Consider the following 16,446-nt stretch of genomic DNA (forward strand, 5'->3'; position numbering starts at 1 on the left):
CAAATACTGACTTTGCCTTTTCTCCTCCAGGTATCAGAGGACTTTGGATGCTGGGCCTAGTTTTTCAGCCCCCCTTGGGCGGGGCTCAGAGTCCCCCAATCAGTCCTGGGTGCTGCAGGGAGAAGCCAGCCCCGAGTCTGCGCATCCCCGCGGGGTCCAGGCCCCTCGGCGAAGCGGGAGCCTGTGGGACGAGGGCGCTGCGGGGGTGACTCGGCTGGCCCGACCCGCGGCCACGCGCGCTGGGTGGGGTCCCCCGCCTGGGAAGCCTGACCGAAAACTTCTCCAAACTTCGCTGCGCCCGGGCGCAGAGCCGAGCCCCGCGAGCTGCAAGCCCGCGGCGAGTCTCGCCAGCGCGAAGCGGGCGTCGGGCAGAGGCGGCCGAGGCCAGGGTCCCCCTCAGCCGCGTCCCGAGCTTGCTGGTCTGCGCCTGGGGCCGGGACCCCGCAGGCGGAGAAGGCGGCGTCTGTGTCCAGCCAGGGCCTGCCGCGGGGACTGAGGGCCCAGAAGAAAGTCGCGGCGAGGACCCGGCCCGCCTCCGCCGGCGCGGCCCTGACCGTCGCCCTTGAGTCCGCCCCCCACACCCCCCGCGACCTGTCCCGGGGGCGGCGCGGCCTCTCGGACTCCCGGGCTGGGCGCGGCGGCCGGCGCTAACCATGGTCGCCCTGCTCGGCGCGAGGCCTCGGTGGGCGCTGCTGGGGATGCGGGCGGCCCGCTCCGGCCTCTGCCCGCCCGGGCCCAGAGCCAAGGCCGCGATGCCCGCCGCCCTCCCGGCAGCCGAGGCTTCTGGAGCCGGGCCTGGCACCCCGAGACTGCGGAGCGCGGAGGAGCTTTCCGGGCCAGGGCATCTGCGTTTTCTTTTCGAGTTGTTCATGAAAGGCTATGCTTTGCAACTGCACAAGCTCCAGGTAAGAAGGGGGTGAGAGGGGGCAGGAACTCTGGAATTGGGGCGAGAGCCGGGACGGGAGCAGGACATGGGGATGGAGACACTTGGGACGAAAAATGGAGGACTCTGGAACTGAACTCCCGACCCACTGGGGTTGTGGTCATGAACTGGAAACCTGTAAAGGTTCTGTGCAAAGAGGAACCAGAACATTTTGAACAGAAATAAACAGGCTAATGAGTGATAGGAATCAGGAGGCGCCAGGCAGGAGATCACTTGGGACGGACGGCAGATTTAACTTAGAGGTTGAGAGAGAGGGAACTGTCTTGGTAGCAGAAAGGCAGCTGCAAATGTATGAATTACCAGATGTTAGGTAGCGTTACAATCCTGTGATGCTGTTGGCTACCACAGACTTCTTTTGGGAGACACTTCAGGAAGATTATAGAAGCTTCTTGGCAATTTGAAAAATAAATTTTCCTGCAGTTGACTATAAGTGATCACTTCTCAGGAGGCGAAAACAAAATCACAGATATTAAGGAAAAGGTTTATTTTTGTTATTAAGAAATCAATGTCCCATTAAGAAGGGTTTATCCAGTGAAACACGGAGGTGAGGCAGAGGTGAAGGAATTGCCCACTATCATCCTACAGAGACTGGAAAACCCAATGTCGGATACTATGGAGAGAATTTAGGAAGTGAACCAAAGATTTTTATATGGGATCAGTCTTCCTAATAACTACTAACATACATTAATGTATTGCTCTGCCCAGGCATTTTTCCAAGTCCTGAGATTCAGTGAGATGAGGCCCACATCCTCCTGTGGCTTGTATGCTCCTTTGGGGATGATGAGGGGACAAGGAACAAACAAGTCAATAAGTAGCAGGAAAAAACACCCATTATCTTCAGGGCAACAACAATAAGATTTTGAGCTGACTTCTCAAAGGAAACCATAATGGGACAACAGTGGAATGAAATAATTCTACACCCAGCAAAACTATCCTTTCAGATGAAGGCAAAATGCAAATATTTTCACAACAAAAGCAAATAATATAGGAAACTCTTAGTTAATATTTATTGGTAAATGAAAGAATTATTTCATATGATTTCTTATGAACGTAAATTCACATGTATTGTGACATACATTATTATATGTATTTGAGACATACATTATAGTTGAAACTATTGTGCTACAGAATACTTATTTCCTTTTTGAAAAAAGTTTGGCGATGTCCTTTCAATGTCAAATTTTATTAGAGTCAGAACATTTTTAAAAAGGACAATGGGAAAATTGGAAAAGAATATAAGCATAATTAATAGTCCGTGTTTGCAAAAAACAAACCAATAAAGAGAATTTCAGTAAGAGAACTGGAGAAGCCAGTCAAGAGTTGGGAGAAAAGCGTGGCCTCTGATTATGTGTAATCTTCCAGGCAGTGGGTGGTGGTCAAAGCCTGAGTGGTATAGTTAGGTTAGGCTCGGAGACAGACTGGTTACCATGTGGTTGTTTTGGGCAGTGGTGAAAAATGAGGAAGAACTGTGGAAACTGGGCATAGGACAGGCCTCTGAAGAGGGCCTCTTTTTTTTTTTTTAATATTTATTTATTTATGCATACAAGAGCTGGGGTACAGGCCAGAGATGTGGGGGGTGAGAGGATTCGCCAGATACAGAGTGGGGAACAGAACAGGCAGACTGACTGAAATACACTGCTGAGGGGAGCAGTAGGCAAGTCAGGAGAGGTCTGCTGTGCTATGTGGGTTTCTCTCTGGCTGGCCGGGGATGGAACTCGTGCTGCAGAGGCTGTGGATTGCTTCATAGTGCAGTGCTTAACCCCTTGCGCCTCCAGGGAGGCGCCTTTTTTTTTTTTTTTAAAGATTTATTTATTTATACAAGAACTTGGGTACAGGCCAGAGGTGTGGGAGGGTGAGAAAATTCATTAGAGACTAGAGCAGGTAACAGAACAGGATGATGGCTGAAAACACTGCTGAGTGGAGCAGAGGGCGAGACAGGAGAGGTCTGCCTCCCCATGCGGGTGTCTCCCTGGCCAGCCGGGAATTGAACCCAAGCTGCAGAGGCTGTGGACAGCTTCACAGCGCTGCGCTCAATCTGCTGCGCCACCGGGGAGGTGAAGAGGGCCTCCTAAGGCCAGATGAAGGGTGTTGGTTGCTCTGAGGCGCCACAGTGGGCTCTTGGGCAGGCATGGTGTGAGAATGCCCCACAGGGGCCATCAGGTTATGTAAGTAAGATGGGCAGAGCAATGGAGAGGGTCTCAGGTGAAGAAGGCTCAGGTGTGGCAGTTTCTGAGCCACCCTCCAGAGAATGCTGGATTGGGAGTTGAGGACGAGGGAGAAAATGACTCTGAAAGTTCTGAAGTCCAGATTGGCCAGTTTCTATGTACCTGCATCTTCTGTCCTGGCTGCTGCTGTCTCCTTTGGCCCCTCCCTGTTAGGTTCTTTTTTCTGAGACTTGTTGAACAGGCCACAAGTACTCAGAGATGTTTAAAAAATTATCGTCTGTGGGTTCAACTCCAAAAAACAAAGTTGCCAAGTAAGCAGAGACCAATAATCATCCCCTGCTTGATTTCTTCTCTCAAAATATAAGCCATCCAGTGAAGACCTCAAGGCTGGTCAGAAGGGAGTTAATTCCCAGGAGGACTTGTTTCTCAGGGTGAGTTTACTGGGAGGTTTTGCTCAGGATTACCTCTGGAGCAGTAACTACCAAGGAAATTCTAGACAAGCTGAGGAGGGAGTGGAGGAAACAAATAAAAGCTAGGAATGTGTGGCCTTTTAAAGGAAGGTCAGGTGAGCATTTAGGAAAGCCCCTGGTGCCAGTTCCTGTATCCCAAAGATCTGGAATCACAGGCATCTGGGTGGTCCTCCTGGGAAATCTTTTAGTCTTTCTTACTATGTGTGGCAGATGTGAGTTGATGAAGAACGAGCAATATCCTCAGTGAGGGAGAACATGTATTTTAGTGACCACTTTGTCTCAGTTCAAATTCCTTTGGTTTTCACTCACACTGACTTAACTATAAAGCATTTTCATTGGTTCATTTAACTGAAAAGTCTTATCATTGGGTGCCCTTCAGGTATAGTTTGCCCTAGAGATTCATGATATCATCAAAGCTATAGCTGTGTTTTTCTGCAATTCTCTTGGCTTGACACTTCTCTTGTCTTGCAGAAGTTGGTTGACTGATCTGCTCAATTCCGGCCTTTGAACCCATCATAATGGCTGAGAGGATAGGCATACTCTAATCAGCTTAGACCCATGTAGCTCACCCCTAAAACTGGGTTTGGGGTCCCTCTTTTCTTTTTTTATTGAACTTTAAAATTTTTTAACATTGCTGTTCACTTTTGTGCATTATTTGATTTCTCCCCTCAGGTGTAGCCCCTGTAAGTGTCCACCACCACATCACCTGTGAGCCGTCGTCATGGCTACCTGTGCTCCTCCTCCCCTGTTTTGATTACTCTCCCTCCCCTCCCAATTCCTCTTTTTTTTTTAAAAAAAATATTTATTTATTAATGCATACAAGAGTTGGGGTGCAGGCCAGAGGTGCAGGGGGGTAAGAGGATTCACTAGAGACAGAATGGGAAACAGAACAGGCAGACTGACTGAAATACACTGCTGAGGGGAGCAGTGGGTGAGACAGGAGAGGTCTGCTGCACCATGTGGGTAGCTCCCTGGCTTGCTGGAGATCGAACTCATGCTGCAGAGGCTGTGGATAGCTTCACCCCTTGTGCCACCAGGGAGGCCCCCCCCCCCAATTCCTCTTACCTAAAGTAGATATCTATTACACCACAGGGAAGAGTAGATCAGTTGTCAAAAACTGCACATCACGGGCCTCCCCTGGTGGTGCAGAGGTTGAGCGCTGGGCTGCAAAGCTGCCCGCAGCCTCTGCAGTGCTGGTTCTATCCCCAGCCCCCGTGAGGGTCCCACATGGCACAACAGATCTCTCCTGCCACGCCCGCTGCTCCCCTCAGCAGTGTATTTCGTCAGTCTGCCTGTTCTGCTCCCCGCTCTGGCTCTGGTGAATTCTCTCACCCTCCCGCACTCTGACTGTACCCAGTGCTTGTGCAAATAAATAAATAAATAAATCTTTTAAAAAAACAAAACAAAACTGCACATCACACATAAAAATAATAAAATCAGCTTAGGGAAGCATTGTAGGACATAAGTGGGTGGGGTGCACATTGGGACATGTGAATATCATGCTTGTCCATATATATAACACAATGTCAAGAGGGCTGGAAATATGAAATGCGAACACATTAAATTTATTTAATTTTTAGTAATTTATCATTTACATATATCTATAGCTTTAGGAGTATTTTCACACCTTCACATGTGCACGTGTTTCACTTACCCTCCACCAAAGCTCCCGTGCCATTGTTCTACCCATTTCCTTCCCCGACCTCCTCCTCCCTCCCCCTTATTCCTTCAGATAACCAGTATATTTTTCATAGTCTAAGAATTATGTTTGCTGTGCTTTGCCCATGTGTGTTCTTTGGTTATTTATATTCCACTAATGAATGAAACCACCCAGTATCTATCTTCACTTCCTGACTTATTTCACTTGCCTTAATTGCCTCAAGATCCGTCCATTTTGTCTCCAAAGGCACTCTTTCACTCTACATATATGTAGATTGGTTAAGGTTGGTCCTTCAGGTCTCAGCTTTTCAGGTTCAGAAAATTTTGTCAGCACATTCTGTGAGGGTAGATTATTGGGGACTGCTCTGCATTGGCCGAACCCACAGAAACAAATATGTGGACTGGAGTGCACACATGTTGACTTACTGGCTAAGTTAGCTCTACCAGACTTTGACCTGGAAACTGGCACAGAATCACTTGTCTTGTATTTTATCTGTCAAAGCAGTTAGAGTCCATCCAGATGCTAGAGGAGAAAATACATCTGTCCTCTTAATGAGAGGGATGTCAAAGAGTCTGGGACCATTTTAATACCCACGTCTTCTTCCTTGGATCCAGGTACCCTGGGATAAAAATTAGTAACTATATTAGTAGATTACTTGGTGTGCATGCATCTCAGAACTAAAGGAATAAAATTGGATGCAAGGAGATTTTATCTAGACCTTAGAAAAGCCTGGTTAAGTGAGTTTTCTGGTGCAGGTCCATTAGATTAATATTCTCTCTCTCTCTCTCTCTCTCTCTCTCTCTCTCTCTCTCTCTCTCAGTGTTGCCAAACTATTCTTATTTGGCCTCCCTCCTGTGCATTTTGTAATTACCCATTCTGTTAACACATTCTTTCTTCAGTTTAGTTGACACCATTGATAAGATGGATTTTCTTCCTCAGCACTCAAGTTACCATTAAGCCTTCCAGAGATTATCCTCCTGTTACCTGACAAGGCTTGACTATTTTTCAGTCTCATTTGGCAGACATTTATAGGTTGTCCTTGAGGTGATAGCAGAATTTGGTGTACTGCTTTTAAGACTCAGGGATGAGAAATTTGAAACTAGGTATAAAGAGTAAGGCATGAATTATACCAACTTAGCAGCTTTACTGTTAGAAATTTGTTAAGTAAAATGTTCTTTATTTTTTTCTAAAGATTTTTATTTATTTATTTATACAAGCACTGGGTACAGTCAGAAGCGCAGGAGGGTGAGAGAATTCACCAGAGCCAGAGCAGGGAACAGAACAGGCAGAGTGATGAAATACACTGCTGAGGGGAGCAGCGGGCACAGCGGGAGAGGTCTGTCATGCCATGTGGGACCCTCGCAATCGGCCGGGGATTGAACCGGCGCTGCAGAGGCTGCAGGCAGCTTCACAGCCCAGCGCTCAACCGCTGCGCCACCAGGGGAGGCCCAAAATGTTCTTATATATTTAAGAATAAGATGTTCTTACAGATACACTCTGTGGTCACAGAGATTATTTAAGAACATTCAACGGTAGTATTATTTCTTATTAGAAAAGTTCAGAATGATTCACATGTCCCAGTAGGGGACTAATTAAATACATTATAGTACATTCATATAATGGAATTTTATACAACCATTAAAAAGAATAGGAGCAGGGCCTCCCTGGTGGCGCAAGGGATTAAGACGCAACCTATGAAGCCATCTGCAGTCATTGCAAGCACAAGTTCAATCCCCTGCCATGGAACTACCCACAAATTACAGGTCTGTCCTGTCTTGTCCGCTGCTCCCCTCAGCAGTGTATTTCAGTCAATCTGCCTGTTCTGCTCCCCACTCTGTCTCTGCTGGATCCTCTCACCCCCCACACCTCTGTCCTGTACCCCAGTTCTTGTATGCATAAATAAATAAATCTTTTTAAAAAATAGGAGCAATCTATGTGTATTAATATGAATTGCTTGCTGTGGAAAAGAAGAAAGTAAGGCCAAGACTATAACATGCTGTAACTTATGGATAAAGAGTGTGAGGTATATAAACATAATATGTTTGTATGTACATAAGATACAAAGGCGGGACACACAAGAAACAGGTAAAGATGGCTGTTTCCATATAGAGCTGCCATCCTAAAAAATCAGGAGTCTATTAAAAAAACATTTGGGGTAAAAGAATTGCAATTCAAGGTACACAGACTAAAAAAAATATGACACAGGGTCAAAATAAGGGACTTTTATGGGAGAACAAAGAAGGTAGGTGGTTAAAGAGAAGAACTAAGTGTTAATAAACGTAACCCTCAGCCCATTGTTTCTCTAAAGTGCAAAATCTTGATGAAATTCTTACTGTCAAACCATGTGGTACATCTCTTTGTCCCTGCTGACGGTTCTGCCTTCTCACATAAAACCAGACATTTTTATGATTATTAAAATAATGACTGCACAGAGCACAAAAGAGTTTTTTGCAGTTTTGTTTGTAAAATCAAAAATTACAAAACATGTTAAGTATCCATCAACAGGATAAATAAATTGTAATATATCCATGCTTTAGAAAACAAAACTCATAAATTTAGAGATCTAATTGGCTTTATTAATGAGCACACCATCTAGCAAGGGCTTGCACAAAATGGAAAGTTTTTATAGTCAGAAAGAGGGTAGTAAAGAAAGATTATTTCAGGCAAAAGCCCCTGGCCCTCAGGGGAGCAAGTTTTATTTTGCAGATTATCTCACTACAGATAACCAGGAAACTCCTGATTAAGGGCTTAAGGTCACACTTTTGGGAGAAATTGAAACTGCAGTGAGGTTAGGTATTCAGTCTGGGTGGAACCCAGCACAAAAGACTCCATTTTGGGTCCATTTTTTCTATTTTTAACAATATAGTGGAACACTATATAGCAGCCATAATGAATGCACAAGCTTTTTAAGTATCAGTATAGAACTCCAAAACAAAGTTGAGTATAGAATAATATGTACAGTAGAAAACTATTTCTATAAATTAAAAACCATACAAATTACTATAGTTAGCATTAGATATATATGTCGTAATGTTATATAGACATTGACAGGAAGGACATACTTCAAATTCAAAATAGTGGTTGTTCTGGGCAGGAAGGGTGAAGGGAGGGAGAAGAGGGCTTTGTTTCTGAAATATCATTTTTCAAAAGATTTGAAACAAAATGACAAATATTAACAGCTTTCCATTCTGAAGGATGGGTACAAAGGTGTTTATAATGTTACTTTCTTTAATCATCCAGATTAAAATATTCATCATAAACAATACAAGAAATTCTGCTCATCATGAGTCCAAATGGTGCCACTGGCTGGGTCTGATCTGGAAGATCATTCAAAGCAGAGTCTGGAGCTAGGAAGGCCTGGGAATGTTGTTGATTATTTAGCACCTTCTGTCACTTGGAAATGTGAATTCCACTTTTGTAAGGGGTTGGGGCTAAATCTTGATGACACTTTGACAGCATTGTGACATGACTGTCACAGCTGGACTCCTCTTCACCTTTGACCCCAAATGGGCCTTCTTTTTGGCATGTCAGTGTGACCAAAAGAATGACCTGAAGTTACATCTCTCCTATTGATGCAGCTGCTGCTGGTTGCTGGCTTTCAAGGGCCGGTTTATTGACACAGGCAAAACAGTCCTTGGTATTTGTGTCTGTTTGTCCTCAGTGCTATTTACTTGCTGTTTCAGTGTTTTTTTGCTGTGATGAGTGTCTCTTTCCCCGCAAGGAAACCACTCTCAGTAAACTAAATAGGACTCTTAGTAGGAGACTAGAACATCACAATGCACTATCAGTTTTGGGGGGGAGGAGATTTTAGATGTTTTTCATGTTCTTTCCCACCCTCATAATAGATATAATCATGTACCATACAATTTACTCTTTGAACAAGTACAAAGAACAAATTGTCTTTGTGTATTCATAAAGTAGTACAAACATCACCATTGATTTTAGAATATTTTCATTATCTCAAAAGAAACTTGTATCCTTTAGCAGTCACCCTTTTCCTCCTGTTCCCTCATCAGCCCTTGGCAACCATTTTTCTGTCTCTATGGATTTGTCTATGATGAACATTTTCTGTAAGTGGACTCATGCAGTATGTAGGTTTATTGTGAAAGGCTTCTTTTACTTGGCATGATGCTTTCCAAGTTCATCCATGCTGTAGCTTGCATTAGAACTTTGTTCCTTTTATGGCTGAATAATATTCCATTGTAGATGTCAAGGGAATCCTCCTGGACCAAACCGGCAAACAATCAAATAAGCATCAGAGAGATTATATGGCTTTAGACACCATCTTAAATAGTTTAGCCAGTCAAGAGAGAGAGAACAAAGGAATGCAGATTTAATTTCTGTCTTTTCCAGGGGAAAGATTAGGTTTTCCTGGGAGAGGCCCTCAAGGAGAGAAGTACAGGTAAATAACAATGGCAAAAACTTCCACCCAACCTTCTGGGCCACTTCATGAAATAAACCTCTAGCCAAAGACATGTTTGGGGGTAGATTTTTGCCCCCCTACCTAGAGATGTACCACAATTTGTTAATTCATCTGTTGATGGATATTTGGATTTTCCTCACTTTTTGACTCAGTATTATTTTTTGAGTTTTCAGGGTATCTTGTCAAAGATAAGCATGGCTGATTATCAGTTAAAGTGGTGAAAACAGATTTTATTCAGTAACTACTGACAATGTGGGGAGATATAAACTCCATTCTTATTTGTGTAGAGGTGACTGGGCATTTTAAAAAGTGCGGTAGAGTGGGGGGTGGCTGAGGGAGCATACCTAAGTAAGTCTCCTACCCTTCCAACACACTAGGAGACCAGTGCCCTAGTTTCCTGCAACTAGCAGGAAACTGTTGGTAGTCTTGAGTTTTCTCAGGCAGGTATTTCATAAGGGTTTCATCCTAGGTGTGAAAGTCATCCTAGAGATGTGAACTTGAGCTATTAAAACTGTTACAGGGCAGCCCCTATACAAAACAGGTTGCCTGACTGTGGGTCCTCACCGGCGCGCTTAAAAGGACTTATCAATACTCTACTGCAGGCACACACAAAAGGTTAATAAAAGGTTTATTTACAAGGGAAGGGCAAATGAGGTAATGTACAATTCAGGGAGAAAAGTGGGAGATAAAGTCTTATATGTGTCCTACCCAATCCGCAGATCTGGAATCCCAAATGGCGCTCTGAGAGCTGGCCGCAAGCCAGGAGCCGTGAAGCCAGGAGGCGAGCGAGTGAGAGAACCCCAAGGCCCACGTGTTTGGTTTTTATACCCAACCTGGCTGCTTAACTCCACCCTCAGGTCCCAGCCACCTTCCCTTTGGTGGTGATGGGATTTGTCTTTCCCAATGTCTTGATGGCTTTGGTCTGGAGTGGGGGTGGAGTCCACAAAGCCTGCATGGGATTAGCTCAGGACAGGCTCTCCATCTTGCTTCCTTCCTTCCTCAGTCTCCTCTGCAGCTTCTTCGCTCTCTGCTCAGCTCCAGCCTCCTTTTGGCTGGGGCAGGAAACCTGGAACCTCCCCCTTTCCTGGTGACCACCCTGTTACAGTTCAACCATGTTTCTTCCCACACCTACCCCTTGGAAAACCAGACTACTGTAATTTGTGATTAACAAGACAAATCAGGGAATCTAATTTGGTGCTTCTTTTAGTATTTGCTATGCTTGCTGCTCTTGGGCAATCATGGATATTGATGATAATGATTGTGAATATGAAGAGACAACTCCTAAGATTGTCCTGACATAGCCCACATGTCAGGGGGGCAGGGAACCTGGAACCTCCCCTTTTTAGATTATTCTGTTACAACAGTAGAGAGATGTGTGGGAGGCGACTTTGTACCAACTCCTTCCCAGCCTCCCACCCATCCTGTTCTAGCATGATCACAAGTGGTCTGCCATAACTCATAAACTGTGATCAAATCTTTGCTTGTGTATCCACACATATGCAACGTTGGCCTCCAATTTCACTTAGACCTTCCACATGTCCAGCTAAGAATTCTCAGAGACACAGATCACTCCATCAGATTGATACTCTCATTTTACAGATAGGGACTCATACCAAATCTGTTGTTTTGTCTTAGGCAACATCAAATGATCATCACCACAACCATGATTCCCTGTGAGATGATCAGGCTTATATTTGTCATATAAACTTCAGCCAAGCTCTCTACCCAGGGTGAAGCTGGAGGTGTCAAAACCCACACATACTCCACCTCTACTGGCCCACTGAAGTCCTAGCAGCATGCCCTTGCTGAAGAGTTTAGAATACCTGTGACAAATGAACAAATGAGGTATATAGTAGCAGGATGAAGCTAAAGAGACAAAATCTGAGTTCTGCCATCTTTAGTGGTAGCTGATCCTTTCTGAAGTCAACATCTATTGGGATGTTCCGAAGTCTTTTTAGGTCTTGCATCTGAATCACCTCTGGAGGATGACTAACCACCTAATGTCCGGTTTACTGCTGTCCTGGACATACCACCTTCACATAATAGGGGATGCTTCTTAAGCAATACCCATTTTGTTGACGTTCTCATTTTTGACCTATCTCCTGATAGAGACATCAGGCCTTAGCAACACTTTGGCATTTTCTCAGTGTCCACCATTTAGTTGTCTTTCAAATGGGGTGTTCTGGGTGGTGATGTCAGGCAAAGAGACATAGAGATGTCAGACATATGTGGTCTAAGGTGGCCACATATTTTAGCTCCAGGCTGTATAATGCTAGTCTCTGGCATGTGTAATTCAAAAGGCTCATGAGTGCTATCTGGTCCAGGTGGAAGTTTGTCTGTACAGTCTGTGCATGGTTTTCTTAAGCACATCTGTCTGTGCTAGTTCTTTGATCAAGACATTGATTTCCCTTCCAACCCTTCTCTTCCTCTGAAATCCTGCATGACTTACTGATACCACATATCTAAACTGAAGGAACTGGGTCGCCTCCTGGAGGTCCGCGCAACCCACTACCACTATCTTAAATGTGCTGTTTCCCCATTGGGAATGCCCTTTACAATCAAAGGTGAGGGCACATCACATTACAAGATGTGCACTTAACAGGTCTGGTTCCACACTTGAGTGTGTATTGGCTCAAAATGCACACTGGTGTGAGTTTCTCATCTTCTAGCTGGTGTCTCATTAGGTTTTTGCTCAAATCTATCTCTAATTTCTTCCTTCCTGCTCCTTGTGAGAGGGGACCTCAGGCTAGTTCCTCTGAGGAACTAAAAGCCTTTGACAACAGGAAAAACTATTTTATCTGTAGTCACAGCTGGTAGTCTGAGCAAAACAGTTTTGCTCCTGGTATAGAAGGTTTGATACACTTGTGGAATGCCCTCTCTCTCTCTCTCTCTCTCTCTCTCTCTCTCTCTCTCTCTCTCTCTCTCTCTCCCCCCCTCCTTTCCTCTCCTCCCTCCCTTTCCCTCCTGTCCTCTCCCCTCCCCCTCCTCTTCTTTCCTTTCTGCGTTATATAGAAGCTTCTTCCTTCTTACTCTAAACACCAGCACAACTTGATAAAGCTCCCAGGGATAGTGGTCAAGACTCCTTGTTCCCTTGTCACTAAATAAATCAGCAACCAGGTCTGCTACTTCCTCACCCAACCCTATTCCATACCTTGCTGGTCGGCATGCAGAGTCTAAATGTCCCTTTCTAAAGGGATGTTGTGACCTTTTCAGCTTTGGGGACAAGGGGATTAAAAACCCCACCTAATCGGTCTGTGTGGGCAGGGGGCGACTTCCAGGTAGGGTGATTCCTTTTGCAGGTACAGTTTTTATATCAGGAATGTCACTCTTTAGCTGGTAGAAAATAAGTTTTTCTTTGACTGCCAGAGGAATTCAGTGTTGTTATTCTGTCAACATTGTTTCCAGAAACCACTTGGGGCTTTCTAATTTTTCTCACTCCCGCTGAGATTTTCAACTTGCTAATCAACAAAAACCCTCTGGAGGAGACAGCTCAATGCTGGCTTCACAGCTCTGCCATAGTGTGTAGGGAGGAACTGGCTGGCAGGCCCCTGAATCACTCACAGAATTACTTTCTCTTCACTGCAGTTCTTGACCCCAAAAGAGCAGCTGAATTTTACAGAAACACAGATCAAAGGGTTTAACACGGACATCTCAGGAGTTACCGGTGACTGGAAGTGCAGGGAATCCAAGGGGAGGGGTAGTGAGGGATAGAAACTCCTCCAGAAAGCAAAGCTTTGAAATGAGTTTTCATTTTCAGGGACTGTTTATGACAGAACAGATAGAATTCCTCTGTACTGCAAACTAAATCTGCACAACCCCCTAGTGGAGGACCCTTCCCCACCAGTCCTAAGCGCCCCTGAACCTCCTCCCCCCAAGTATGTGTGACTAGAACATGGAATCTGTTGTCTCTGGACTCAGGTGACCCCTGTAAAGGGGCTCTGTGATTACCAGGCACATTTTGGGCACCAAATGTGTCCAAATTCACACCTTAGCTGTCAAGCCAGGTCAAGACCTAATGGATTCTTTCAGTCAAAATACAATGGGTCAAGTTTAGATTTAGGGAGTTTATTGCCTATCTGCAGAGTGAAAAGAATAAGCCAAAGGGGCCAGCTCCCTGGGATCCTTACCCCGCACACAACCCCCTTCAAAAGGGGTTGGGCCACTGCAGTGGGAGTTGCCTCTTTTAAACTGCAGCTCTTAGGGCCTCCTTAGTGGCGCAAGGGGTTAAGCACTGCACTATGAAGCAATCCACAGGGAGCCACCCACATGGTGCAGCAGACCTCTCCTGACTCACCCACTGCTCCCCTCAGCAGTTTATTTCAGTCAATCCGCCTGTCCTGCTCCCCGCTCTGTCTCTGGTGAATCCTCTCACCCTCCTGTGCATCTGGCCTGTACCCCAGTTCTTGTATGCATAAATAAATAAATCTTTAAAAAAAAATAAACTGCAACTCTTTTCTGAGGGGGACAGGCAGTGTTAGGGGAAAAAGGATGTCCTGAGCTAATTCCATACAGGCTTTGTGGACTCCACCCCCACCCCAGACCAAAGCCATGAGGACATTGGGAAAGACAAATCCCATCACCACCAAAGGGAAGGTTGCTGGAAACTGAGGGTGGAGTTAAGCAGCCAGGTTTGGTATAAAACCAGACATGTGGGTCTTGGAGGGGCTTTTTGGCTTCACAGCTCTTGGCTTGCAGCCAGCTCTCAGAGCGCCATTGGGTTTCCAGGTCGGTGGAATGGGTAGGACACATTTAAGACTTTATCTCCCACTTTTCTCCCTGAGTTGTACATTTCCTCATTTCCCCTTCCCTTGTAAATAAACCTTTTATTAACCTTTTGTGTGTGCCTCCAGTGCAGTATTAATAAGTCCTTTTAAGCACGGGTGATGACCCACAGCCAGGCAACCTGTTTTATATCGGGACTGCCCTGTAACAGCAGGAGATGCACCCCTCATCAGAATCCAGAGGCAATGAGAAACTATCTCCTGATAGCCTCCCAGGCGAAATAGGTGGCAGGTGGGAAATAGTCTCACAGCTGCGCCTTGCAGGTCTGCAAACAACACAGAACATCCGGCCCTGAAGACTGAGGGGAGCTGGGGTCAAGACTTGTGCACATGCACACGTGAGGGGGGAGGGTGTTGGTAGAGCTATTACCCAACAGAGTGACAAAACATGCTAACGTTAGGGCCAGAACTAGGACAAAATCTCCTGCCAAGTGGATCCTGACCCCTCAGATAATAACTTGAGCTGAGATAAAAATACATGACAATCAGACAGGCCCTCTTTTCCCATAAATATGACCCTTTTTTTTTAAACCCACAAAAAATATGAGTTACATGCTATTTATGATTACATATCACATTTAAGAGAAAATGTTTCAATTTTGTTGAAATAATTTGCAGAAGTAGTATGCTCATTGTAGAGAAATAAGAAAATAAAAAGACAGAAAGAAAATCCAGATCTTCTGTAATCCCCAAACCCTGCACATGTCTTAGTGCTTTGTACACAGAAGTGTTTAGTAAGCATCATGAAATGAATACATAAACATGTATATGATCTTGGAGGTAAGTAAACATTTTCCCTGCTTGCTTATCCTTGGTGAATAAACTTCCACACTTTCTCCCATGTGTCATATATATATTTATTTATTTTTTAAGATTGATTTATTTATTTATACAAGCACTGGGTACAGTCAGAAGCGCGGGAGGGTGAGAGAATTCACCAGAGCCAGAGCGGGGAAAAGAACAGGCAGACTGCTGAGGGGAGCAGCGGGTGGCAGGGGAGGTCTACGTGCCATGTGGGACCCTCGCCTGGCAGCCGAGGATCTAACCCGTGCTGCAGAGGCTGCGGGCAGCTTCGCAGCCCAGCGCTCAGCCGCTGCGCCACAGGGGAGGCCCTATATATATATAAATGAAGCATATCGTGTACTCTTGTAAGCTGCCCTTCCCACAGCTAATGAGCAAACATCCCTTAAAACTTGATATTTAGGGCCTCCTTGGTGGCACAACTATGAAGCTGTCCTCAGCCTCTGCAGCATGAGTTAGATTACCTCCCCCACTCCATCCCCGCCCCCACCCTTGGCCTGCCAGGGAGGAACCCATATGGCGCAGTAGACCTCTCCTGACTTACCTGCTGCTCCCCTCAACAGTGTACTTCGGTCAAACTGCCTGTTCTGTTCCCCACTCTGTCTCTGGTGAATCCTCTCACCCCCCACACCTCTGGCCTGTACCCCAGCTCTTGTATGCATAAATAAATACATCTTAAAAAACAAACAAACAAACTTGATATTTAGTCTTGGGCTAGAAACTGACAAGGGAAAGGAAAGATTGCTCTGATTGTCTTCACACCTTGATTTATAAGAGGAAACCTTGGAACCAAAGTAAACAACTCAGGTGAACTTTCTGTTCTCTAATGGGAGCGGCCATCCATTATCCTCAGCAGGGTTCTTGCTGAGGCTCTGGAGATTTTTGAATACCACCAACTTCAAACTTCCTCTAGGCTTTTTTTAAAGGGGAAATTCACCTAACATAATACAATTAACCATTTTAAAGTGTGCAGCTCAGCAGCATTAGTATATTCTCAGTGTTATGTAACCACTACTTCTCCAAGGCTTCAAAATCTTTTTAAAATGCCAGAAAAACTGTCATTAATTAATTAATCCTCATCTCCCACCACCCTTTTAAAAAAATCAAGAAAGAAGGAATTCTTCCAAACACATTTTATGAGTTAACATCACATTAATACCAAAACCAAACACTGACAACACAAAGAAATAAAACTACAGACCA

At 45.1% G+C, this 16,446-nt stretch overlaps 1 protein-coding gene across 1 annotated transcript in view; it reads left to right on the top strand.

The window, feature by feature from the left end:
* Window positions 1-516: 516 nt before the first annotated feature.
* CYP27A1 (cytochrome P450 family 27 subfamily A member 1) overlaps window positions 517-16,446 on the top strand; it is a 29,792-nt gene continuing 13,862 nt past the window's right edge. Inside the window, exon 1 of the mRNA XM_084248562.1 lies at window positions 517-905. Coding sequence (XP_084104688.1) covers window positions 654-905 — 252 coding nt within the window. The 5' untranslated portion in view covers window positions 517-653. The remainder of the gene's footprint in view (window positions 906-16,446) is intronic.

The sequence above is a fragment of the Talpa europaea genome (assembly GCF_964194135.1).
Source record: "Talpa europaea genome assembly, chromosome: 1".
Classification (NCBI taxonomy): domain Eukaryota; kingdom Metazoa; phylum Chordata; class Mammalia; order Eulipotyphla; family Talpidae; genus Talpa; species Talpa europaea.